The sequence below is a fragment of the Podarcis cretensis genome, assembly GCF_951804945.1.
Source record: "Podarcis cretensis genome assembly, chromosome: 8".
NCBI lineage: Eukaryota > Metazoa > Chordata > Lepidosauria > Squamata > Lacertidae > Podarcis > Podarcis cretensis.
In genome coordinates, this window is record NC_137177.1 from 72882628 (window position 1) to 72908208 (window position 25581).

The following is a 25581-nucleotide window of genomic DNA, read 5'->3' on the forward strand; positions in this document are numbered from 1 at the left end:
TATAGAGTTTGGGAGAAATATAAATACTTGCTGGAAAGAAAAACAGCTTTATAAGTGTCCCCCATTTAAGCAATTACAATTAAAAGAGTTAATATGGATAGACAGTGGGCGACCTATAGGGAACTGTTGGACCTTACAGGGAGAGAACCCAGACTGAAACCAATGCAAGATGTAAGTAGCCAAGTTTCCAACTGGTTACAGTATCATCAGTTACATGATATGTTTAAGTTAGATTTTAAAAATGGGTTCCTGGACCAAAGCTCACAATTTGAAAGACAATTATTACAGAATAACAATAAGTTATTGTTCAAGATGTATAACTTCTTATTAGAATGGGAAACAAAAGTCAAGCTAGTCAAAGCTTCAATGACACACTGGGCAATGGATACAGGACACAACATAGATTTAAACCTCTGGGGGAAACTTTGGAAGAATGATTTGAAATTTACTGCATATTACTCACTGAAAGAGAATGATATGAAAATGATTTACAGATGGTATTTGACCCAGAGTTGGCTAAGATGTATAAAGCAGAATCATATATATGTTGGAAATATAAAGAAATGAAGGGAACATTTTTTTCATATGTGGTGGACATGTAAAAAGGTAAAAGAATATTGGGAAATGAGTTAAAAAAATGTTTAAAATAACTTTCCTAATATGACCAGAGTCCTTTTTATTGGGAATAATCCAGACTGAAATCCTAAGTGTCAACAAAATTTATTTATGTATGCAACAACGGCAACCTGAGTTTTGTTAGCCTCAAAATGGAAAGTGAGGGAGGTCCCAGGCAAAGAGGACCGGCAACTTAAGATGGTAGAATATGCAAAGCTTGCAGGTTTAACATATAGAATAAGAGAGCAATAAGAACATATATTCAAAGATGAGTGGAAAATATTTACTGAGTATATGGAAAATACAGTGGTACCTCGGATTAAGTACTTAATTCGTTCTGTAGGTCCGTACTTAACCTGAAACTGTTCTTAAACTGAAGCACCACTTTAGTTAATGGGGCCTCCTGCTGCTGCTGCGCCGCCGGAGCACAATTTCTGGTCTCATCCTGAAGCAAAGTTCTTAACCTGAGGTACTATTTTTGGGTTAGCAGTGTCTGTAACCTGAAGTGTATGTAACCTGAAGCGTCTGTAACCCGAGGTACCACTGTAACTGTACACAGCTGAAAACGCTTGGCAGCTTAAGATAAAATCAACAGTGTAATTAATGTTCGAGTGATATAAAAGTGGAGAACTGACTAAAATGGTTATAGCAAAATATGCAGGAATGAAAGATAACTAAAATGAACCAAGGAAAGAGGAGGGAAGTCACTGGATATCTAACAGTATGTTAATGTTTATTTTAAGATGTGAAACTGAAAATTTAATAAAAAATATTTTTAAGAAAGAATGCATTTGTTCAATATTTAGTTATTTTAAGAATTTATATACTGCCCTTCAAATATAAATATTTCTCAGGTGGCTTTGAGAGGAAAGATATAAAAATACAGAAACAACAGAACAGTTGAATAAGCAGAAGCTCTGCCCTGCAGGTAGCTTTCCAAAGCCACCTTTTGTTTATTAGCTTTCAGCTGGACAATGCCCAAGTTTGAAATATCTTTCCCCAGATTCTACAGGCTACAGTACTTACATCTGACGAACTGCAGAAAATGTGGTTTCTGTGAAGGATTCTGTAAATGCAGTTTGACTGCATTTGTATAGGACACTGAAGCTGCGTTTTCTACATAGCTCAGCTGGGTAGCTGGCTTTTAAGACAGCATTAAAAAGGAAAGCATAAGCTTAAAGTTTTAATTGGATTTATTTTCTTTCTTTCTTTTTGCGATGTAAACCATAATGTTATGGTGTTCCTGTGCTATTAAAAGAGGAAAAGCAATTCCCGCTTGGAAGAAGATTTGGCATGAATAAGCTTGCCAAAACAAAAAACTGGCCTGTCCTACCACCTGAAAGACTAACAAATAACTTATGGCACACCAGCTTTTTCCAGATGCCTGAGACGAGTTTGCACTTGAGGACACTGACTCTAGCCCACAAAAGTTCAATCCACCTAGGAAATCTGTCAGTTTCAATTTCTCAGTTTTCCCCCAGTCTTCATGTCCTCCACATTTCCACGTCAGTTTGGGATAAAAATATATATATTCTCATACATCAGCATTTCAGAATGAAATGTGCACGTTTGTCTGCAATTTTGCCTAATTGCACATTTTTGCAAAGCAGTTTCCCCTAGTATAATGTACTTTCATTGGTATATGCATTTTTTGCACTCTTTACCCTAGTACACACATTTTCCTGCACATTAAAAGACTGTAGAGCGGCATTGCAAAATTAGGAGAAGTGTGAGTTTCGAAGGATGACTATTTTGGTTTGTGTATTGTTTCAGAAATTGTGAATTAGGTAGATTTGCCTTTAAGGGCTCACCTGCACAGGTCCATGATTTGAAGGCACAGGTCTGAGCATGTTTTTTTTTTTGGGGGGGGTCCCCCACCACCTTTCCTGGGAAAACCCAGTTTACTGCTGAAACAATCCCTCCCTCCCCAGATTGACGTTTGCTCTGAGAACTGAACATGGGCTCTATCCCATGATAAAGAACATGATTTGCACAAAGAAGGCCCCAGGTGCAAACCATCTCTAGTTAAAACAAATAAAACAGGGAGCAGGGAGTGGCAGAGATCTCTGCCTGATCTCCTGAGAAAAAACTGCTAGTCAAGAGTAGACAGTACCAACTGTCTTGGACATAATGATTGGCAGCTGAGGCCTTGCTGGTGGTGCTGCAGCCAAGTGCTGCCCAAATGGAGTTACCCATAGCAAGGTCTTTTCAGTGGTGGCTCCTTGTTTGTGGAATGCCCTCCCTAATGAGGTGCACCTGTCTCCATCATTATTAACATTCAGGAGGAATGTGAAAACATTCCTTTTTACCCAGGCATTTATGGTTGAAGGATACTGTTCCTGGCAACCTCGAGATCACTGGGTGGAGTAATGTTTTAAACTGAAAGTGCTCTTAGAAGGTTCTTTCACTCTAATTGTTTACAGAATGCTTTAACTGTTTTAGAATGTTTTTTGTTTTTAGATTGTGGATTGGTTTGTTGCTCTGGGCTCCTTCAGGATGAATAGCGGATTATAAATTCAATAAATAAAGGAATACTGGGCTAGATGGACCAATAGCCTACCCTAGTATAAGACGACTTCCTGAATTTCTCACGGCTGCAGATAAGACTGCTGTTAAAAGATCAGACTTTATTCTGAGTGTCCCTCCTTTCCCACATCTGTCCCCAACAGACCACTGTCCTTGATTTTTTTTCCCCACTTGGGAGATTCTTCCAAAAATTTCATTTGTGCCATTTGCTAGCGTCGTCGCTCTTCGAGGTTCAGCTCCCTCCCCCTGGGTCTCCAGAAGCTTAAGGAAGGTGAGTGGGTGGACGGTTGGATGCAAAGCATCTCAAGTGCACATGTTGGCAAATGCAGACACAAGGAGAGCACTGAAAAAGCACACCATGCACCGCGCTGTTTGCTGCTTCACACATTTTTGCAACTGCTGTTGGTAACACATAGTGGGACAAAGTGTGTTTTGTTCGAGACTGTCTTGAAGCAAAACAACACAAACACTCTCTTGTCTAACAAAAGTAGGTCTTCAGGAATGCATAATAACACAGATTAGGAGTGGAGGAGAAACTCAAATTTTGTTTGCATTTTAATGAGAGACGTCTGAAACTAATATGTGGGAATGGGTCTATATTTTACTTATCATCCTGATCTCCCAGGAGAAAGTCACTATTGTTTTAATTCACACAAGAGCAAAGTATAGGTGGTTTACTGGAATCCCAGAGGGATTGGGGGGGGGCAACAAATTTGCTTTCATTTGCATTCCAGTTAGAAACTAACTAATTCACATTTCTAAAACCAATACATGATCTGAAATACGCTTGTTGAAATTCACACTTCTCTGAATTTTGCGGTATGCACAAACACTATTTCCAAAAATACATACAACGTTCAAGCAAAAAATTACTGACAGTAATGTACAATGCATTGATGGGGAGATTGCTTGTAAAAATGAGTAAATCATAACTGCATAGAAAAATGTGGTTATTAGGACAAGATTACACTAAAATGGGTAAGATGTTTTCATGATTTTTTTAAATTAAAAAATCACAGATTGCTGCAGAAATGTGGAAAATAAGATGAGAAGAATGAGAATGAGAGACAGATTCGCCCAACCTTGGTGCAGAGGTGATTTTGGTATGAAAAGTGTCCCCATCCTCAGTTATCACTAAAGGTAAATGTAAAGGGACCCCTGACCATTAGGTCCAGTTGTGACCAACTTTGGGGTTGCAGTGCTCATCTCGCTTTATTGGCTGAGGGAGCCGGCGTACAGCTTCCGGGTCATGTGGCCAGCATGACTAAGCTGCTTCTGGAGAACCAGAGCAGCGCACGGAAATGCCATTTACCTTCCCACCAGAGTGGTACCTATTTATCTACTTACACTTTGAGGTGTTTTCGAACTGCTAGGTTGGCAGGAGCAGGGACCGAGCAACGGGAGCTCACCCCATTGCAGGGATTTGAACTGCTGACCTTCTGATCGGTAAGTCCTAGGCTCTGTGGTTTAACCCACAGCGCCACCCGCGTCCCTCACTTATCACTATAATAGGCTAAAAACACACACACATATACTATAGTATAAAAATGCATGCAGTTTATGAAAATCTTCAAAGAGGTCCTAAATACTTCAGCAGCATAACAGACAGCAAACACCATCACTGCAGTCCATTGAAAACTGCTGCTTCTACCTGAAAGCAAAAAGAGGTCAGTGAAGACACCAGGTGGATCTCAGTGGGGAGAGCATTCCACAGTGAATATGTCCCCACTGCCCCCACCAACTGAATTTCCACCCACAGTAAGACAGCAGGAAGGGTCTCAGGAGATGAGTGAAGTTCCTGAGCTGATTCAGAGGGGAGGCGAAAGTGATGGAAGTACTAGGCTATGCACAGCTTTAGGTGCGGGTGGGGAAGGAAAAGCTTGCCAGCCTAGCTAGCTTTTTGAGAAACGTTCTGAGGGCCATATGCCAGCGGTGGGCGGGGCCACGGGCAAAAGTGGGCAGGGCAACAGATTAAATGCTCCTTTTGCACCATCGGCTTCTCTCTGCACATGCTCACACATTTCTGCCTTCCATCCAGGCAATCAAGAAGCGTTATCTGAGTCCCAGCCCGGCAAATATAGTCAAGGAGTGTGCGAAGCCAGGTCAGTGAGGGCTATGCCTTACGGAGAATACCAAGGACTAGAGGGAGAGGCCTGGGGGGGCTGCATTTGGCCCTGGGCATGAAGTTCTTGACCCCGACCCGTACTTTAGGTTTACAATAACATTTTATTTTGCCATGAATTTATTTTGAATACGTACATAATTGTTGGACTAGCTCAGTCACTAGAGCATGAGGCTGTTAAGCTCAGGGTCATGGATTTGAGCCTCACTTTGGGCAAAAGATTCCGCATTGCAGGGGGTTGGACTAGATGGCTCTCAGGGTCCCTTCCAACTCTACGATTCTATAAATGAGATACTAATAATTGATACTTAGGCTTGAATCTAATTGAGTTCTGTTCAGAGAGGGCCCACTGAAATCAATGGACCCAAATTAGACATGTCTGTTAACTTCAGTAGTTCTGCTCTAAATATAACTAGCACCAGATACAACCTATTGTTAATTTAAAGTAATATGTCATAAACGATATCATTGCTGATATATAATTAAATGAAATCCTTCTGTTTGATGCACTGATTAAGCTCAACAAATCAATCAGATCAGAAGGTGTTCCCACTGCAAAATAAACCTCCAAATTCACAATGTTTATCTCTCCCACAATAATATACATCCACTGCATTCGTGAATTCCAGTAACTTCAAACTCTACTTGTTTTATGATGTTATCATCCCATCGTCTCCATTCCCTTCCCTGCTTTTTTGGCCTCTATGTTGTTTAGTCGTTTAGCCGTGTCCGACTCTTCGTGACCCCATGAACCAGAGCACGCCAGAGTTAAGCAGCCAGACTTTGTGAAAGTACGGATTTTTCCATGCCTGACATATCCACCTACAGTATGAACTGCTGTCAAAAGACGAATGGTCATTTCATGATCTTCCCAGAGCAGCACTTATTTAATATAACCGAAGAATATTGACTAGAACTTCTAAATTGCTTTTTGAGAGCCTGTCCTCTGGAACAATTGGGCTGGCGATGCCTGCCTGGGTACAGTTTGTTCAGGCATTTCAGGACTGTTAATTTTTAGAGTGGACAGTTCAGTATTTTGCTTTAGCAGTTTGATACTGGATTTTTTAAATTTATTTTTTGCTGGCAGTGGGTTGTATCCAAGTAAGCCCTTCTCAGAGTAGACCCATTCATATTAATGGACCCAAGTTAGTCTACCCTGAGTAAGACTAGAATTGGCTACAACCCAGTATGTGTTTTCATTTGATTTATAGAATCATAGAAATGTTGGAAGGGACCACAATGACCATCTAGTACAACACCCTGCAATGCAGGAATCTCAGTTTGTATTCCAGCCTTGTGATTTTAGGGTTTCTGCTTTGCAAACTGCTTAAGGTGACATCCAGTGCTACTCCTAACAGACATAACTAACAGGTCTATTAGTTTCACTGGGCCTTCTCCGAGTAGGACTTAGTTGGATACACACAACCCTTAAAGCTTTGAGGGGAGAGATGTTCCGCCCTTTGGAAAGCTCTGTAGCATTTAACTGTGGTTAATAAAAGCATCCTAAAGTTTTCTCCTTGTTAACAGGAATCAAAATCCCAAATCTAAAGACTTCAATCTTACACTAAGAGTAAGTCTCTTTGAACTCAGCAGGACTTCTAAATGCTCCTAAATGATGTACAGACAGAGGGGATTGCGATGCTAAATCCTAACTTGGCTCCTGCAGCTTGTCACGCAGTGGTGGGCTGGGGGAAGGGGTTCTCACTTAAATTCCCCCTTCAACACTAGCTATTAAAAAGCACTGGGTTAGCTGTGCATTTGGTCACTCTGTGCATCCCTCTTTTTTGAAAAATGAAAGCTTTCTCGCCTGTGCGAGGGTGATTGTGTTACCAGTGTAATCCACTCCGGCATCCTGAACCAGCAGTTCATAACTTGTGCTGTGAGGTGGGGGCAGAGAGAGAAACTCAATACCCTCTTGTGCAAGATGGCTGTTGGCTAAGCCTGACCTTAATTTTTATTTAATTTTAAATGGGGGGGGGGGGAGACGGATGACAACACACGACTTGAATACAATTTATCATCATACAATGTGGACAGTATTTAATCTTGTTGAGTTGTATCCAGTGCCAATCCTACCTAGAGGAGACCCATTGAAGTTAATGGACATGACTAACAGTGTTCTGTTAATTTAAATAGGACTCCTGTGAGTAGAACCTTGTTGGAGTCAACCCATTTTCTTGATCCTTCTCCCAAATCTCCTGCTGCCATGTCAAGTATTTGCATATATGCCTGCCATTCCGTGCTGTCTTTTGGGGTTTGTCAACTTTGACCTTGATAAAGGTAAAGGTAAAGGGACCCCATACCATTAGGTCCAGTCATGGCTGACTTTGGGATTGCAGTGCTCATCTCGCTTTATTGGCCGAGGGAGCCGGCGTACATGTGGCCAGCATGACTTAGCTGCTTCTGGCGAACCAGAGCAGTGCACGGAAACGCCGTTTACCTTCCCACCGGAGTGGTACCTATTTATCTACTTGCACTTTGACGTGCTTTCGAACTGCTAGGTTGGCAGGAGCAGGGACCGAGCAAGTCCTAAGATCTGTGGTTTAACCCACAGCTCCACCCGCGTCCCTTGACCTTGACAGGCTGGTTTAAATCTGTGCAGCCAGAGCAATTTGCATTTCTGTTCTTCTCCTGCTTCAGTCAACAAAACAAAACAAAAAATTACTTGGGAAAACAGATTTTCAGATAGAGACCCCCAGGACGAACCAGAAGCCATTTAAGTTGGTGACCATCACTGTTATTATTATCTGAATTTTGAACCACTGTTCTCTGAATTTCTATGACGATGGATCATAAGGATCCAAAACATGCTGAATCAATAAAACTCTTCCTTATTTTTATTTCTGATGCTCGTTTTAGAACAACATTCCCTCCTTGCAAAAAAAAACACAAAATGAAACAAAGAAGGAAAACATTACAAATATCACGGGGGCCTCTTCCCTGCCCATCTTGTCAGCCCTGAAATACCAAGATTGACCTAGGTGTAGATTAGTAATATAATAACACCCCACAAGAATCTTCCACTGCATTATGAGCTGACACCCCCCCTCCCCATCTCAGTTTCCACTGCATTATCAAATTGCTTTTCCTACCATATCCACATCCAGAAAAGCTCCATGGCTGTTGCCTAGTTAACAGCATCCGAAGAAATGCCACCTCCAATTGCAGACAAGAGAGTTTTTCACCTATCAAGTGTGCCACCGTGCACACCTGCCTGCAATTAATGGACAGACACACCATAAATGAGTCCATTTTGTTTCTTGAAACCTTTTGGCCTTCCTCGTCATAACCTGTCCCAGAGGTCAAGCAAGAGTTTGAACTGCTACACACATCCAACAGATCACATATACATACCCTGCTTTCAGATTTAAAAATGCACAACCTGTTTAAAGAACTTGCACCTAGCTGGAGGTTCTAGTTGTCTAAAGCACTGGTTTCGAATTGGTGGGTTGGGACCCACTACCAGGTTGCAGCCTGACCTAACAGTGGCGTAGCGTGGGTTGTCAGCACCCGGGGCAAGGCAAGTAATTTGCGCCCCCTAACCCGTGGATTTGCGCCCCCTAACCCTAAACCCCAGATGTTGCGCCCGGTGCGGCCGGCCCCCCCTGCACCCCCCACGCTACGCCACTGTCACCTAAGGTGGGTTGCAAAAAGCAGTACTGTATTTTTAAAAATTAAGAAATGGGTCCCCAAGTGCACCTTTGGGTTATAGATCCCACGTCCTGAATAGCAGACAGATTTCATTACAGAATTGTTATTAGCAGTTGGCACCACCAGGGAAAGACTTTTGAGCAGAGTCCAGGGCCTACACTCAGAAGGAAGACTTTGAGAGCCCCAAACACAGCTGGCTTAGCACTTTTCAAAGTAATACACATTACAATCTAAAAAGCCACACACACCCCACCACAAAATAGTATTAACCCCATTGCTATTATCATGTTTACATCGAAACATATCCCAACCTCCAGGGTCCAGGGAGTTAAGTTTGCAAAAACATTTGCTAGAACACCCCCACCTCCCCAGGGAAGTCAAATGTAAATGAGGATGGGATCCATAGAAATTAATTGACCTAAGTGGATCAGCTCCAAGTGGCACTAATATAGGACACAACGGAATGTGACTATAATAATTGCTATATGGACCATTAGTTTATTATTAGAAGCGTAAATGTAGCACTGCTTCCCTTGTCCCGTCTGGCACTGGTTTACTCAGAAGCAAGCCCAGACAGAGGCAGATGGAGACTTACTCAGAGTGAAATATTGCATATAGGACTGCATCTTTTAAAAAGGGTAGAGGAAGGGAGACTGTCCACCTATGTGATCTGATCACCTCTGGTATGTGCTGAGGTGTTTCTTACCTCAGCTTCAGATAGCTATGGAATAACCGAAGGGGGGGGGGGGAAGCTTTCAGCAAAGGGTTGGATTCAGCTAAGTCCTACTCAGAGTAGACACACTGAAATGAATGGGACAAAGTTATGTCTAGCCATTCCAAAGGGTCTACTGTGAGCAGGAGTAAAGTTGCATACAACCCACTGAGCCTACTCTCAGTAGGGCACAACCCACATTTGGGAAGAAAAGGAATATATATTTTAAGCTCTGGTCCATAGCTCCTTAAAGTGATACCCAACCCCTTGGATGAACTCTCTAGGGAGATCCCCCTTCCCTCCTGTCTAACAAGTAGGGCATATTTTGATGATTCTCTCTTCTACTGCAGAAAACCTCCTCCTGCCAAGTGATCAGTGCAACCTTCATCCGCCGCCCTTGGGAAGACCCAAGAGGGGCATCCGTTTGAGGGCAAAACTCCAAAGCCTTGCAGACAGATCTGCAGCGGCGACTCCCGAGTTCGAATCTCGCCTCCCAGTGCGGAGGAACTCTCAGCAAAGTCTGGTCTCTCTCCCTCCTCCCCTCTCTCTCTTTCTCTTGCTCAAGCCTCTCGTTCTCATCCGCGTTGGTAAAATGGATGAGGGGTGTGTACGTACATCAATCTGTGTTTATCTCCGAGTGCGTTATTACCGTCCTTTATTGCGCACGCTTCAGACGTACAGTTCATTTCCGCGCGCAGTGCTTTCTTGCGAACGGGGAAATAATACCCCCAGCCAAGCGCACCCTAGGGCAGGGAGATGCAAGCCAACCAGCCCCTCCAACTGGGAGGGAACCCCCATTTTAACCCCAGTGCGACTTTCCTACTGAACTTACATAGGATGGGCTGAGAGCCTTTGTTATCGGGGGTCGGGGGAGAGAGTTGTGCGCCGTGTAAGGTACTTTCTTTCCTTTCCCAGCTCGCCTGGTGCACGAGCTCGTCGTAATCTCCTAAACACTCTGCACATACCCAAAGGCAGCCTGTAATAGGAAAGCTCTCTGGCACAAGGCAGGGGGAAGAGAGATCCCAGAGCTAACATTAACTCGAATCCTCGGTCCCCCATGAATACTTTGGGGATAGGCCCAGCGATGGTCGGAAGTAAAGAAAGAAGGAACTCCTGTACTTTTTAAGAGTTGCGCAGAAAAAAGACATTTTCAGCGCAGAGGCATGCGGGGGAGAGGATCCCCCTCTCCTTACACAACTATTTAAGAGCTAAGAAGGCCGGTGGTCCAGCCCTTCCACTTGGTCACCCTAGGACAAGGATGGGGAGCCCATTGGTCACCCATGTTGGTCACCGCTGACTGTTGGGCACACTGGCTGCTGGCCGGCAGAGTCCAGCAAGAACCCGTAGAGCCACAGCTGCTCCGCATCCCTGTCCCAGGATGAGTTGCAATCTTGCTGGTTCTTGCATTAAAAGAAACAACCCGCCCCCCCCCACCTGCCTCCTAATACTCAGCCCTAGGGTCCTCAGAAGCAAGCCCCGCTTTGCCCTGTAATGCTGGGAGATCTTTCGGACGCCTCTCTGAGAGCAAAGCCCGGCTGACCTCTGCAACGCTCGGCTTCCGAGCGCACAGGATCGCTCCTCCAGGGCGCTTAGGATGGCAGGCGTGCAGCCTAACCACTAGGCAACCCTACCTCGGGAGTGAGTCCCGCTCTGCTCCAGCCGCCTTCCTCCTGAGTTAAGCGCGCCTGGGGCTTGCAGCCCAAAGCCTTCGTCAGAGAGAAGTTTCCCTGCGCTCAGTCAAATATCCTCCCAGCTGGGATCGCTGCCTTTAGATACCTATTTTTTTAAAAAAATAATAATAAAGCAACAAACCACATTCTAACTAGAGAAGGGAGTCGCTTGCCACGGTGCGCTTGCTCCTCTTACCTGGTGCAGGTGTGCTGTTGGGTGCAGAGCAGGAGTAAGGAAGGCAAAACCCAGGTCAAAAATTCCATCTTTTCCTATATACGTGTGTGTGTGTGTGTGTGTGTGTGTGTGTGTGTGTGTTTAGATAGGTCCCCAGCGCTGTTCAGACGAGGAGAAGTTGGCAAATCCCGGTTGGGCAGCAGCAGCAGCAGCGGCGGCGGCGGCGGCGCATCCTGCGATGGGGTAACGTCGTCATCCTCCCGAGAGCATCCACAGACTGGTCCCTCTTCTGCTGCCCAGGGAGGAAGTTGGCAGAGAGCGAGTCCTCCTCACGCCAAGTGGCTCAGTGGCCGCCAAGGCGACCGCGCAGCTCCCACCATCGCCCCGGAGTTGGAGCCGGGGTAGCGAGAGAGGGATGGAGAGCTACTCCGGGACAGGCACTACCTGGCTGCCCTGCCTTGCCCCGCTCCGCTCAGAGGGGCGCCTTCCCTGGATGCCAAAGGCAACGCGCGCCCTAAAAATGGCACCCTGCCCCACATGGCTCTCTCTCTCTCTCTCTCTTTCCCTCCCTCCCCTTCTCCAAGAAGGCGAAATTATTCTCCTTCTCCCGTTATTTTTCTTTAAACATAAAAAAGCAGATCCGTACAAAGCTGGTGGCCGAAAATAAACCTTCTCCGAAATTACAGATTTTGAGCATTACCAGAGAGAGCGCAGCAGCTGGAGGAGGAGGAGGAGGAGGAGGAGGGCTCAGCGCCTCTCCACGTGCTCAGTTCGAGCCCAGATTTTGATTATATGTATATAAATAAATAAATAAAAAGAGCAGTCAGGCGGTCCCCAAGGCACAGCGAAGCGGGTTTGGGGAGAAGGCAGAGGAGGATGGCAGGAATTATTGGGAAGGAGGGTCTTGGAAAAAGAAGGCGAATTCTCTTTCTCCCCCACCCCCTACCTTTATTCTTCCTGGGAAAAACAAGCTGTCAGTTTCAGGAGGGATGGGTGGGTGTTAGAAGCACGCTCTTCTCCCCCGCATCCGTCAGTTTCAGCTCCAGAGGTTGTTTTTTTTTTTTTTTTTAGTGGGGGGTAACAGAAGCAGAGTAGTGCAAAAATGCCCGATAAAACTCAGCCACCCAATCTTGGGGAGGGGGTGAGAGTGTGAACAAAGAACTTTGTTTGAGCTCAAGGTTTCAGAAATCATGCTGGAAGGGGGGCATTGGTGCCCCCCCCCCCAGAGGCAGAATTGTCTTGGTGATTGGGGAAGGGCTGTTGCTCTGTGGTTAAGCACCGGCTTTGGGCGCAGTCCAAATGCCCAGTATCTCCTGTTCAGGGTGGGAAAGACTCCCTGTCCGGAATCCTGGACAGCTGCTGCCAGTCAGTGCAGTCAATACTGGGGTAGGGGGACCAGTGGTCTGCCTGGGTCTTAAGGGAAGGACAGCAGATTAGTTATCAGAGCACCTGCCCTGCATGCGAAAGGTCTCATGTTCACTCCCTGACCACTTTTAGTTGGAGTGGGGAAAATTCCCTGCCTCAGCCACTGCCAGTCAGAGGAGACAACGCTGAGCTGGGTGAACCAAAGATCTGTCTCCATATCAGGCAATTTCCTAGGAGGAGAGTTGGAGTCCAACATTAGTCAGCAGAGCAGGAGGCTCTTAATCTCAGGTTTGTGGGCTTGAGCCCCATGCTGGGCAAAAGATTTCTGCATTGCCGGAAGTTGGACTATTAGGTGACCCAGGTTCCCCCATCCAACTCTACAATTCTATGATCTGGAGGGCTGTAGGTGCAGTTTGCCTGGCAAGTGCTGTAGTGCTTAGAGTGTCTGACTAGGACTTGGGAGGCCAAGGTTCAAATACCCATTCTGCCACGAATGAAGCCCACAGGATAACCATAGGCCGGTCACGATCTCTCAGTCACAGGGTGAGGATAAAATGGAGAGAGGGAGAACCAGGTATGCCACCTTTACCTCCTTGGAGAAAATGGTGGGGTATACATGCAACAATAAATAAATAAAGTTATACAGTGGTACCTCGGGTTAAGTACTTAATTCGTTCCGGAGGTCCGTTCTTAACCTGAAACTGTTCTTAACCTGAAGCACCACTTTAGCTAATGGGGCCTCCTGCTGCCGCCGCGCCACTAGAGCACGATTTCTGTTCTCATCCTGAAGCAAAGTTCTTAACCCGAGGTACTATTTCTGGGTAACCTGAAGCATATGTAACCTGAAGCATATGTAACCCGAGGTACCACTGTACCTGCTGAAATTTCCCCTTCTGCACAGCTATTTAAGGTACGGGTGTAAGTATTTAAAGTGTCCACTTTTTGCATTTCCCATCACACTTTGCTCTCTGCTGCCCTTCCTTTAAACTGGCCGTGTTCCTTTTATAATAGACAGTCAACAGCACCATCCCGTATTTGTCTATGCTCAAAAGCAAATGCCGCTAAATTACGTGACATTTTATTTATATACTCCTTTGTGGACCAGTACACGAATACAAAGGAAATATGCAATAAAAGTACAAGAGATTAAGTCAGTCAAAATGTTCTTGTCCATCCAGAACCACATTGCCTCTGCTGTCAGTCACTTGCCAGAGTCGTGGGTCACTATGACTTTTCTTCAAGTTAGTGCAACAGCCCACATGCATAATTCCAGCGTTTCTATATTGTTTTGCTGTTTTACCAGCTTTTAAAATTGCATTTTGATATTGTGTACTGACTTTTCGCTTGTGATCTTATAATTGTCATTGGCTTAGAGATTTTGTTTTATTAAGCAGTACACACTGTGAGTTATTGAAATGAAATGAAAATAATATACAACCATCAAATCACAAAAACCCATCTCACTGGAGGTATTTTGGGTGGCCATCTGTCAGGGATTATTTAGCTATGATTTGCTGCATTGGAAGGGGTTGGGCTAGATGACCCTTGTGTTCCCTTCCAACACTACAGTTCTATAATTCTGTGGATATGTGCCAGGATTAAAGCTTCAGCAAAGCTTCAGTCCTCTTCTAGATGGAATTAGATTTGTAGGAAGAAAATCAGTCCTTCTCCCAACCTTCACCTGCTGCAGATAAGCCTTGTTCATTGTGAAACTACAGTTATCCAGCAAGACAGGTTTGTGGGTTTTTTTGCTCCTGAAAATTGGTGGTGGTATTTAAAGAGTACTGCTTACCAAGGAGAACATGCAATTGCTCTTTTTGAGGGGTGGCAAGATCAACACATGCAAATGAACCTCTTTTTTTTCAGACCAAGGGTCATGGGGGCCACATGCCAGTGGTGTGGGGGCCAGAGGCAACAGCAGGAGGGCCAAGTGGTGTAAATTAACCTTCGTACAGTAGGCTAGGGCACTCACACAACTCCCCTGTTTCCTCCATCCAGATATGCAAGAGGCACTTTCAGTATTTAAGGCCACATTCCAGCCAGGCAAAAACATGGGATGGCGGTAAGGAGAAGAGCCTTTGTGGGGTGGGGGGTGGCTTGTGGAGAGTTCTAAGGGCCAGACTGATAGGACTAGAGGGCCGCTTTCAGTACCCAAGCCTGATGTTCCCCACCCCTTGCAGCAGTGGGTGGGGTTTATGGTGTGCCTCACGCTTGAAGCTGGGAGTGGAGGAGTTGCCTTGTCTGCCTGCCTATGCCATAAAACTTATTTTTAGTTTCTGATCGCTCGTATTTAAATAGACCCTAGTGGAAAAGAGGATGCAAGATGACAAGCCCTGCAGAAGTCTTGAGTTGGATAATCTCTCAAAATGCTCTTCTCAGAGATGTAAATCTGTTCCTTTAATCCAGGGAAAGATATGTTAAACACCATTCCCACCCCCCCCCACTCCCACCCCGACAATCCACTCCCTTGCAAAGCCCCAGCAACACAGCCAACTATGGGCTTTCTGAAGGGGTGGGTGGGATACTCACTGCCTAACACTGCCGCTTAGTTTCTAGAGCAGTCGCCCAGTTAAATAATTATTTGCGGATGAATCCTATGACTGTGAATCAATGTTAATGGGAATGTATTAAGTTGGGGCGAGGAACCCCAGGCCAAGGAAGTAAAATGTGGCCCACCACATCCCTTTGTCTGGCCCTTGGAATTCTCCCAAGCCACACCCCTCTTCTCAGGCACACCCCTCGCTGGCCTTGCTTCATACCCTGCTTGAGTGTTTTTGCCTATCTAGGATGTATCCTTGAGCTGTGATGATGTCCCTTGCTTCTCTTGAGGGAGAATAGGGAAGGGTGTGTGTGTGTGTCTAGAAACTAGGTAAAATTAACGCCTGTTGCTCCATCCATGTTTGCATCTGGCCATGCCCACTGCTAGCATATGGCCCCTGGAAGATTGTCAAAAAAAGAATGTGGCCCTTGGGTTGAAAAACACTCTCGTAAGAAAAGAACTTTAGTGTACCGTAAATAAAATGACAGCTATGAAGGGGGCAGGGAATGCCTGAATTATAAACTCAAAGCAGACGTCATCTTCGGAAATGTATACCCTCACTATTCCAAAGGCGGATGCTTCTAAGATGGGCAGTTTTTATTAGTATGTAGATTAAAAATAATTTGCATTCCTTCCCCACACACAATGTAACGGTCAATTTAATCAGGGGAACCTATTTGGTTGATTGGTTGCATTCATCAGTCAAAAACATTTCAATCAGTCAGCTAAACATTGCACCCTTATTTATTTTTAAAATAAAATTAATCAGGAGTTGTCACACAAAAGGTCCTAGGTTCAAATCCCCAGGTAGGACTGGCAAAGAGGTAGAGTCACAACCAATCAGCACATGCTCTCCTGAGCTAGATGGACCATTAGCTGATTCAGTATAAGGCAACTTCTTGTGGCTTAGGAAAATGGCCACAGCTCAGTAGTGGAGCATCTGTTTTGCATGCAGAAGGTTCCAGGTTCAATCCCTGACATCTTCTAGCAGGTCAGAATATCCCTTGCCTGAAACCATGGACAGTGACTGCCAGTCAGTGCGGACATGGACAAATGATCTTATTCAGTATAAGGCAACTTATTATACTTTTTCAGAAACACACTTTTTCAGAGTTTACAAACTACTAATTCCCAGGAGAGTCTGCCCCTTGTTTTCCGGTATAAATATGTGACTTGGGCATATCTATTCTATTGGAAGCAGACAACCCAAGCGCCAAGATTCATGCAGAGACATAGGAGCCAACTCCTAAGGGCCAAGGTCCCTTCACCACCACCCCCTAAAATATTTGAGAGGGCCAGCCCCCGCACTTGATCAGCATTGCCATTCAAATGGTGTGGATGCAGGGTATGTAGGGGTGGGGCTTACCTACGCCCCCAATACTTTATTCAAGTCGGCACTCCTGTGCAGAGATGCAACAGGAAGGCTCCTCTGAGGCCAGCTCATTCTCTAGGGGGAGGCTGACTGGAAGAAGGCAAGTCCAGAACAGTGACTCTTCCTGAGATGTGGTGGGCAGCCTTTCCTGAAGGCTGCTCATCTCAGTGCTGGGGAGTAGCTGGTTGTTTCACATGAGTAATGAAGATATGAAATAACCCACAGTGGAGGCTGTTTGGAAGGAGGCAAGCTGAGATTGGTATATCATACAGAGAAGCGTCTTCAGATGTGCATATTCACATGTACAGATTACTTTGTGTGCGATGAGCAGAAGCTGCTCTGTAACAGATTATATGTAATAAAAGTCAGAGGTGTTGTACAGAAGAGGGAATTTTGACAAATGCCACTTCTCCTGTTACAATTTTGCAGCAGTGAGAAAAAGTGTGCCTGCTAAGGACCTTGCGGGAACATTTGGGAATTCAGCTCAGCACAGATGTGAGCTTGCAAGAGTAAAGAAATTCATAAGGAAGATGAATTGCATCTGCCAGAAGCTGGAAGTTGTTTGTTTATCCCGGGTGTCTTTTTTGTTTCAGCCAAGTAAACAGAAGTCACACCTCATAAGTCACTTTGTTGGGTCTAGAGCAAAATGTGTTTCAGTTCCTTCTGTTTGAAATCTGTTTTCTTGTAGGAAGATTCTCTTGTCACCTTTTGGGACCAATTTTTGCAAAATACAGGCAGATGGATTCTGGTGTGTTGACTCCTAAGGATGCTGCAGGGCAGGGTTGGGGAACCTCAGACCTAGGTCCCATATACAGCTTTCCAGGCCTCTCTCCCTAGCCCTTGTGACTCTCTGCAACCACATCCCTCCCCAGGGGCCACTTCCCGCACTGGCCCTGCATCTCAGTCTCCCTGAGTGTTTTTGCCTGGTTGGGAATGTTATGGGTTTGTGAGTACCAGACCCAGTCTAACCTCTGGACCCAGCAACTGTTAAAATATAAGCCAGGCTAGCTTCCTATGTTTGGGTAATCACTTGGGTGATGGGCCATTAAGAAAACAAAGGAAAAGTGGCTCTGTGCTGGATAGCAATGGGGTGGGGGCCCTTCTCCAAATCTTAGATAGTTAGAGGGACAAAGGCAGAGTCTGAGGGCAAAGCTTTGCTCTGATGTGATCTAGTGAAAACAGCTTCAGGCCAGAAAGGCAGAGAGAAAGCACCATGGCTAAGTTCTGCTTGACTTCAAGGCTATGCCTATAGAAGAAACAAGACTCTTTTGGGGTGTTGATGCTGTGAACCCTGCCAGCATAGGCTCAGTTTGTATATAAGTGTAAATAAACCATATATCATAAAGACACTACTGTCTCTGCTGTGTCTCATTCCAAAAGGAAACACGCACCTGAAGCCCCTGGAATCTCGCACTGCTCAGAGGTTGGGGTGGAATGTGCTCTTGAACTCTGATAATGCCTTTTGTTTGCCTTGATGGAGAAGAGATGTGCAAGCAAAGGTAAATTTTACATTCATTGCTTCACCCACTTTTGCCTGTTGCTCCACCCACCACTTTGTTGTTGTTGTTTAGTTGTTTAGTTGTGTCCGACTCTTCGTGACCCCATGGACCAGAGCATGCCAGGCACTTCTGTCTTCCACTGCCTCCCACAGTTTAGTCAAACTCATGCTGGTAGCTTTGAGAACACTGTCCAACCATCTCGTCCTCTGTCGTCCCCTTCTTCTTGTGCCCTCCATCTTTCCCAACATCAGGGTCTTTTCCAGGGAGTCTTCTCTTCTCATGAGGTGGCCAAAGTATTGGAGTCTCAGCTTCAGGGTCTGTCCTTCCAGTGAGCACTCAGGGCTGATTTCCTTAAGAATGGATACGTTTGATCTTCTTGCAGTCCATGGGACTCTCAAGAGTCTCCTCCAGCACCATAATTCAAAAGCATCAATTCTTTGGCGATCAGCCTTCTTTATGGTCCAGCTCTCACTTCTATACACCACTACTGGGAAAACCAAATCTTTAACTATACGGACCTTTGTTGGCAAGGTGATGTCTCTGCTTTTTAAGATGCTGCCACCCACCACTACCGTGTGGTATAATTGGTATAATGTGTTTAGATTTATGTTTAAATGTTATGTAAATCACTCGGAGACCTTCAAATAACAAGCGTCTAATGGGCAACACCAACAACTAATTGACCCCAGGTACTGATAGGATCATGACCAGAATGGCTGATGTCCATTGGGAATGGTAGCATAGAAGACAAGGAGGCCAATGGCAGGCGGAGTCAACTAATTTTAGTTTTATTCCTATCCTCCTCTCTGCAAAACGAAGGAAGGGGGGATCTAATAGCCAGGTTCACTCCCTGGGCTAGCTATAGGTAAATAAGTAAGAAGGCAGGCAGATGGGAGTTGGCTGAGAGCAGACTGAGACTGGCATAATGGACCAGCCCGTTTTCACGACCTTAGAGCTACAACTTGATCCATTAATTCTCTGTATGAGAGCAACATCTTCAAGGGAATGAGGGTGATTTTGTGTGCTTTGTTTAGTTGGATCAGTATATTTTTCATTATTATTATTCTTTTCAAAAGTTGCACCTGCATTGTTTCAGGTTTTTCTCATGGATCACTTTCAAAGAATGACAGGTGGCTTCATAGCCACCTGTCAGCTGAGCACCACTAATTGTCTCGTGCAATTTCCAGAGGCAATAAATAAATCAAGTCCATCCCGTCTCCCCTCCCCAAATTCACTACATCCACAATTAGTTTCGCTCTCTCCCACGAGCTCTGCATGAACACCTAAGGAAAGGCGGTTGTGTGGCAGCCTCTCCAAACATCCCTGAATATATAATTGCACACTTGTCCCTATCTTTACAAGCGGAGCTGGAGATATCAATAACAATCTCGCCACAGGAATATTTAGATCTCTTCTGGGTGAGTTTGCCCAGGGATTGCTTCCAGTTCTACAGCTGGTGGGATGAGCACTTGAACAATAGTATATATCACACCCTCTACTACTGAACACAGGTAGTGTGTGCCAACAGGATTGTAGCTAAAACAGGGCCACTGAGAAATGAAGGATGTTCAGCAGGCTCAGTGGGGAGATTCCTGAGGTTTGCAGAAGTACAAAAGAGACTTTAAACAACAAAAACCATAAGCTAGCGACATAACAAAACAAACCCAAAGCAGCCCAATGAGAATTGATCATGCTGAATAGTCACTAGGGATAGGGAAATGTGTCCATTTCTGATTCTCTTGAGTTCCCTGTTTTTGTCTTAAGTTCAGTTCTCCACATTTTGTAATTTTTTAAATTTAAAGTCCTCATGAAAAATTTTCAGCATCTTTGTGCAGATTTCTCTTAATCTACACATATTTGTATGCAATTTTGCCTACTATACACCACCTTCCGCTGGCGAGCCTTTGCCCACCGAGGAGGCACCTGGTGACAAATCTGGATTCAAGCTGGAAATCTGCACTGGTCGCCTGTTTGCTACTGGGACAAATTCAAGGTGCTATTATTAGTATATAATGCCATTTGTTTCATTAGCCATGGTACAAGTTCTTTCCTCATGTTAATTCAGAGGAACAGCCTCTAAAGTCTGGTTTTCCAGGTAAACATGTAGAAAGCTAGAAAACTAAATTAACTCTTTCTCTATATACAATTCTATTAAGCTGCATTGCACATTTTGTTATATCCTAGTTTCCCCTCCCTTTCTCTTATTTTTCACCTTATGTTTTAGTATCATTGCTCCTGCTGTATTCAGCATTTGCATACATTTGTAACACATTTCTTATGAAAAAAATGACAATAAAGGTCTTTTCTTAAGAGAGAGAGAAAGAGAAGTGGGGAGAAGTGGAGATAACATAAAATTTTCCTCTCTGTAAGACAGATAATCAAATTGGCCTACCTCACAGGGTTGTTCTGAGTGTGATAAAGATCTCAAGCACACTTAAAAATTTAAAAACGCCACATGATAGATATACACTGGATTGAAATACAATAAAGTACAGGGCACTCCTTCTGTGTGATATATATGGTATTGCTGTTTATGGATATAGGTTCGCTTTTCCTTTCCTGCGTTTCCAAGGTGACAGCTACTCATATAAGCTAAAAATTCCCATCACTGCCAGAAAGGAGGGGGTGCAATAAAGAGTCATGTCATCTTTTTTTGCCCCCGGGCTGGGTAATAATAGCAGAGGACAACTTCCTTTGCCATTCACTGTGCAACAGGGCAAAATTGTCTTGAAAACTTTATATTGCTATGGAGTGTGGTCCAGGGAGTTAGGGGACCCAGAGCAGAAAACAGGGCCTTAAAAAGAAGAAAGCTTGATGTCTTCTTCTTCTTCTTTACTAATTTCTTACAAAAGAGACACATTAGGTGTAGTATTAAGTGTTCCAGTGTGGTTTGCAATTTCAGGAGAGAAAACATATGTATGGATGAATGCATCCTTGGTATAAGGCATCGTCCTATATTCCGATGATGCACACATGGTCACCCTAAGACTGAGCTTCTCCAGTTACAATTGCTTGTAATCTACAAACATTATGCACCTTGTCTCAGGAGGCAGAAAACAACCTTGATAGAGTTTCAATTATTTTCTCTCCATCCCAGCCCCAGAATTGCTTTTAATAGTTCCTACACACTTTTAAAGCTCATGGGAAATCTATTACGCTTAAATTCCAACAATAGACCCACAGACTCTTTAAATTTCCCTGTCCTCATGTCAGGTTGTTTACTTGTTTATCATTAGCATTTCACCAGGCAGGGGAGAGTCTGTTTTATTACAAGTGGGGATGTAGGATAAATTTGCCCTAATTTACCTTTTCCAAAATGATATGCAAACAGAGCTATCCTTTGAAATTTGCACAACAGTATGTACAGTATATGAGGGGAAAGGGTGCATAAAAATGCGTATCTTAGTGAAAATAATAGTGTTCATCTCAGTACTGCTAATCTATTTTTAATTGTATGTTGTTCATGGAAAACGTGTTAAAATGTTTCAGAACAAACCCTCCCCATTTATTTTATTGGTAATATAAGACATCAAATGTACGGTTGAATATGTCCAAGAGTGGGTGTTTGCAAATCTAGCTGTGTTAATCTTTCCATCCTTCCCACACTCAATTCTGAAATGGCACCTCCGTTGCTATCTTGTCCCTAAGCCAGCTGAACAGAGCTGGGTCAACAGAAAGTACTGTAGTTGATTAATCACCATACAAAACTCATGCTGGAATTTTTGGAACAGCTAGAGAATTAGTTTGGGGTTTGGAAATGGCTATGTTGATGATTCTCAGCTGTGTTTTTGTGTTTGTGAACAATAATAATAATCTATATCCTGCCTTTCCTCCGAAAACCGGGAATCAAGGCAGCTTACACAAATTAAAACAAATGTTACAGGGAGAATACAATGGATGACCCCACAGCTTGCATTTTCTGTGCCATCCTGTGTACACACACTGGGAGTGAAGTCACACTGAACTCTTTGGGACTTCTGTACAGTGGCGGAGCTTCAAGCTCTGGCAGGGGGGGGAGAGCAGGTGTGGGCATGGCTGGTGTGCATCCCAGGGGCGTGGGGCGTGTCCTGGGGGCGTGGCGCACCACCCGTGGGGGGGGCAGCCGTGATGGCACCCCACTGGGATTGTGCCACCGGGGGCGGTGCACTCCCCCCGCACTCCTGTTCCTCTGCTAGTGCTTCTGCATAGATATCTATTTTGTTGTTGTTTAGTCGTTTAGTCGTGTCCGACTCTTCGTGACCCCATGGACCAGAGCATGCCAGGCACTTCTGTCTTCCACTGCCTCCCGCAGTTTGGTCAAACTCATGCTGGTAGCTTCGAAGACACTATCCAACCATCTCGTCCTCTGTCGTCCCCTTCTCCTTGTGCCCTCCATCTTTCCCAACATCAGGGTCTTTTCCAGGGAGTCTTCTCTTCTCATGAGGTGGCCAAAGTATTGAAGCCTCAGCTTCACGATCTGTCCTTCCAGTGAGCACTCAGGGCTGATTTCTATTTAGTAAAGGTAAAGGTACCCCTGCCTGTACGGGCCAGTCGTGTCCGACTCTGGGGTTGCGCGCCCATCTCGCTTAAGAGGCTGGGGGCCAGCGCTGTCCGAAGACACTTCTGGGTCACGTGGCCAGCGTGACAAGCTGCATCTGGCGAGCCAGCACAGCACATGGAAACGCCGTTTACCTTCCCGCTAGTAAGCGGTCCCTATTTATCTACTTGCACCCAGGGGTGCTTTCGAACTGCTAGGTTGGCAGGCGCTGGGACCGAGCAACGGGAGCGCACCTCCCTGCGGGGATTCGAACCGCCGACCTGACGATCGGCAAGTCCTAGGCGCTCAGATTTTACCCACAGCGCCACCCGCGTCCCATTTAGGACTCTTTAGGTCTATTTAGGAGACCCCTATTCCACTCACAGACCTACAATTCCCAGAACTTCTTGGGAACAGGAATTGATTGTTAACCATTACATAAATATTGTGTTTATGTTTATTGCATTTATAGCCCACCTTTTCCCAAAGATGCTCAAGGGTTGCATGTAGTTTTCTCCCCCCCTCTTCATCTTAATCCCCTGTGAGTTAGGATAGATTGAGAGGCTGTGACTGGCCCAAGGTCATCCAGTGAGCTTCATGGCTAAGTCAGGATTTGAATCCTGGCTTCCCCTGTCCTAGTCTGACACTAAGCACTATACCACACTGGCTCATTGTAGCTCTGTGAGGGGAACTGAGGTGTCTAACAACTCTCAGCATCCTTAACAAACTACAGTTCCCAGGGGGGAGCTGTTGACTGTTTAAAGTGGTATGACACTGCCTTCAATATACAGTGCAATGGGGCCTTAGCTGGATGCAACCTATAGTTCAGTATAGGAAAGAGGGAAAATAGCTATACATGCTATTTCTACAACGGTAGCCTTTATGGGGGAGGGCAGTGGGAAGATGAAATACAAATTAAAAATGGTAACAGAGAAGTTGTCACTCAGATGTAGCAGGAGATTTCATTTTATAAGAATTTATGTTCTATCTGCCAATTCTTAAAAAAGAACAGAGAGAAGAGGAGCCAGAAAGGGCCGGCTTGGAGATATGTATATACAGGAAAACTGGAGAACTCTAAATAAGGATTTAGCTGATTATTTTTGAAATCAATTGTTTTTCCTGTCAGTTGGCAGACGGTTTTTTATTCACAGCCAGTTGGCAAACTCAATCACTGAGCAGTGTCAGTTTAGTTCAGGAAAATGTACCCAGAGATTAAGTGGTGATCTGGAAGGGACCTGCCACATTGAACATATTTTGCCCAGGTTTAAAATATCTCCACTGGCTTCCAGTTTGTCTTTGGGTGGAATTCAAAGTTATGGTTCTGAACTTGCAAGCAGCCTGGTACTGACTACTAGTGTAGGTGAATAGCTGTCATCTTGCAGGCCTAGGGTCCAAATGTGGCCCTTCAGATCTCACTAACTGGCCCTCAGGACTCTCTATAAGCTACACCCCTCACTGGCCCTGCTCTACAATCCCCTTGAGTGTCTTTGCTTAACTAGAATATGTCCTGGACCTCTGATCATGCTTCCTTGTACAGAAAGGTGTGTGTAGAAACTACCCTACTACACGAGGTAAAAAATCATTGTTGTTGCTCTGTCCCCTGTCCACTGCAGAGGTGGCCCAGCAGGGAATGTGGTCCTTGGGCAAAAAAAAAAATGGTTTCCATCACTAGTGTAGTGGTTAATTAACCAATTGATTTATTAACCAATCTGGGAGAACCAGGTTCAAATCCTCATGAAGAATCTCAGTAGATGTCCTCGGGCAAGTCACACCCTCACAGCCTAACTCTGGACCAGGTTACTGGTAAAAAAGGATTTCTCTTCACTGCCCAGTAAGGACACTAATGGAGCCCAGTTAGTTTTGCCACAGCCTGATGGCTGGTGGCTGAAGGGAACACGTAGTGGGACTTTTTTCCCCACAGGTGGCACCAGTGTTCATAGAATCATAGCATTTGAAAGGACCCTGAGAGTAATCTAGTCCAACCCTCCTGTAATGCAGGAATCTCAACAAGGTCCTACATGACAGATGGCCTATGCCTAAAAACCTCCAAGGAAGGAGAGAGTCTTGTGGGAGTCTGCTCTCCGGCTGAAAAATCAAGCATTCATACAATTCATAGAATTGTAGAGTTGCAGGGGACCCTCTAGGATCGTCTAGTCCAACCCCTGGAAAGTAGGAATCTTTTTGCCCAGCGGGGCTTGAACCCATGACCCTGAGATTAAGAGTCTCATGCTCTACAGCTGACTAAGCTATCCCTGTTCCTTTGACCTGAACTTGTAATGTTGTTAACTATTTATTATTATTATTAAAAAGATGTTTCAGTTGTTAGGCTTGATTGTAATGCTATCAATGTTTTCACTGGGCGCTACATATCGTTCAGTTTTGATGGGTTCCCATTTTGCCAGCATTGAGGCTGCTGAGGTTGTGTGTGTGTGTGGCTTCGGCGAGTATACTTTTGTAATTCGTGTTTTCCCAAGAAACATAATGTCTAGAAAGCGAAATGGAAAGAATTAGGCTCCTGGGTTTTTAAGATTTAAAACAGAAGTGTGGGGCGGGGGCGGGGGGCACCATTAGGTCAGACGCCACTTCTCCTGCTGTCCCCTCAACAGCTTTTTAAAAAGCTCCCCTTCTGCGCAAGCTTTAAAAGGTGACAGAGCTCACCTAGCTAGCCTAGGCGCTGTTGGGATGTACCATCCCCTCAACTCGAGGCAGGGGGACATCTACGCCCACCCGCCTTTGCCTCAGTTCTTTACCAATGGCAAAAAAAAAGAAAAGTATTTTCTGTTAGAGGACGTCCGGGAAAGCGCCATATTTCTCCCCTT

The 25581-nt window shown here is 44.9% G+C and overlaps 1 protein-coding gene across 1 annotated transcript in view; it reads right to left on the reverse strand.

Moving 5' to 3' along the window:
• GABRD (gamma-aminobutyric acid type A receptor subunit delta) overlaps nucleotides 1-12665 on the reverse strand; it is a 48375-nt gene extending 35710 nt beyond the window's left edge. Inside the window, exon 1 of the mRNA XM_079987098.1 lies at nucleotides 11493-12665. Coding sequence (XP_079843224.1) covers nucleotides 11493-11560 — 68 coding nt within the window. The 5' untranslated portion in view covers nucleotides 11561-12665. The remainder of the gene's footprint in view (nucleotides 1-11492) is intronic.
• Between the last annotated feature and the right edge of the window lie 12916 nt (nucleotides 12666-25581).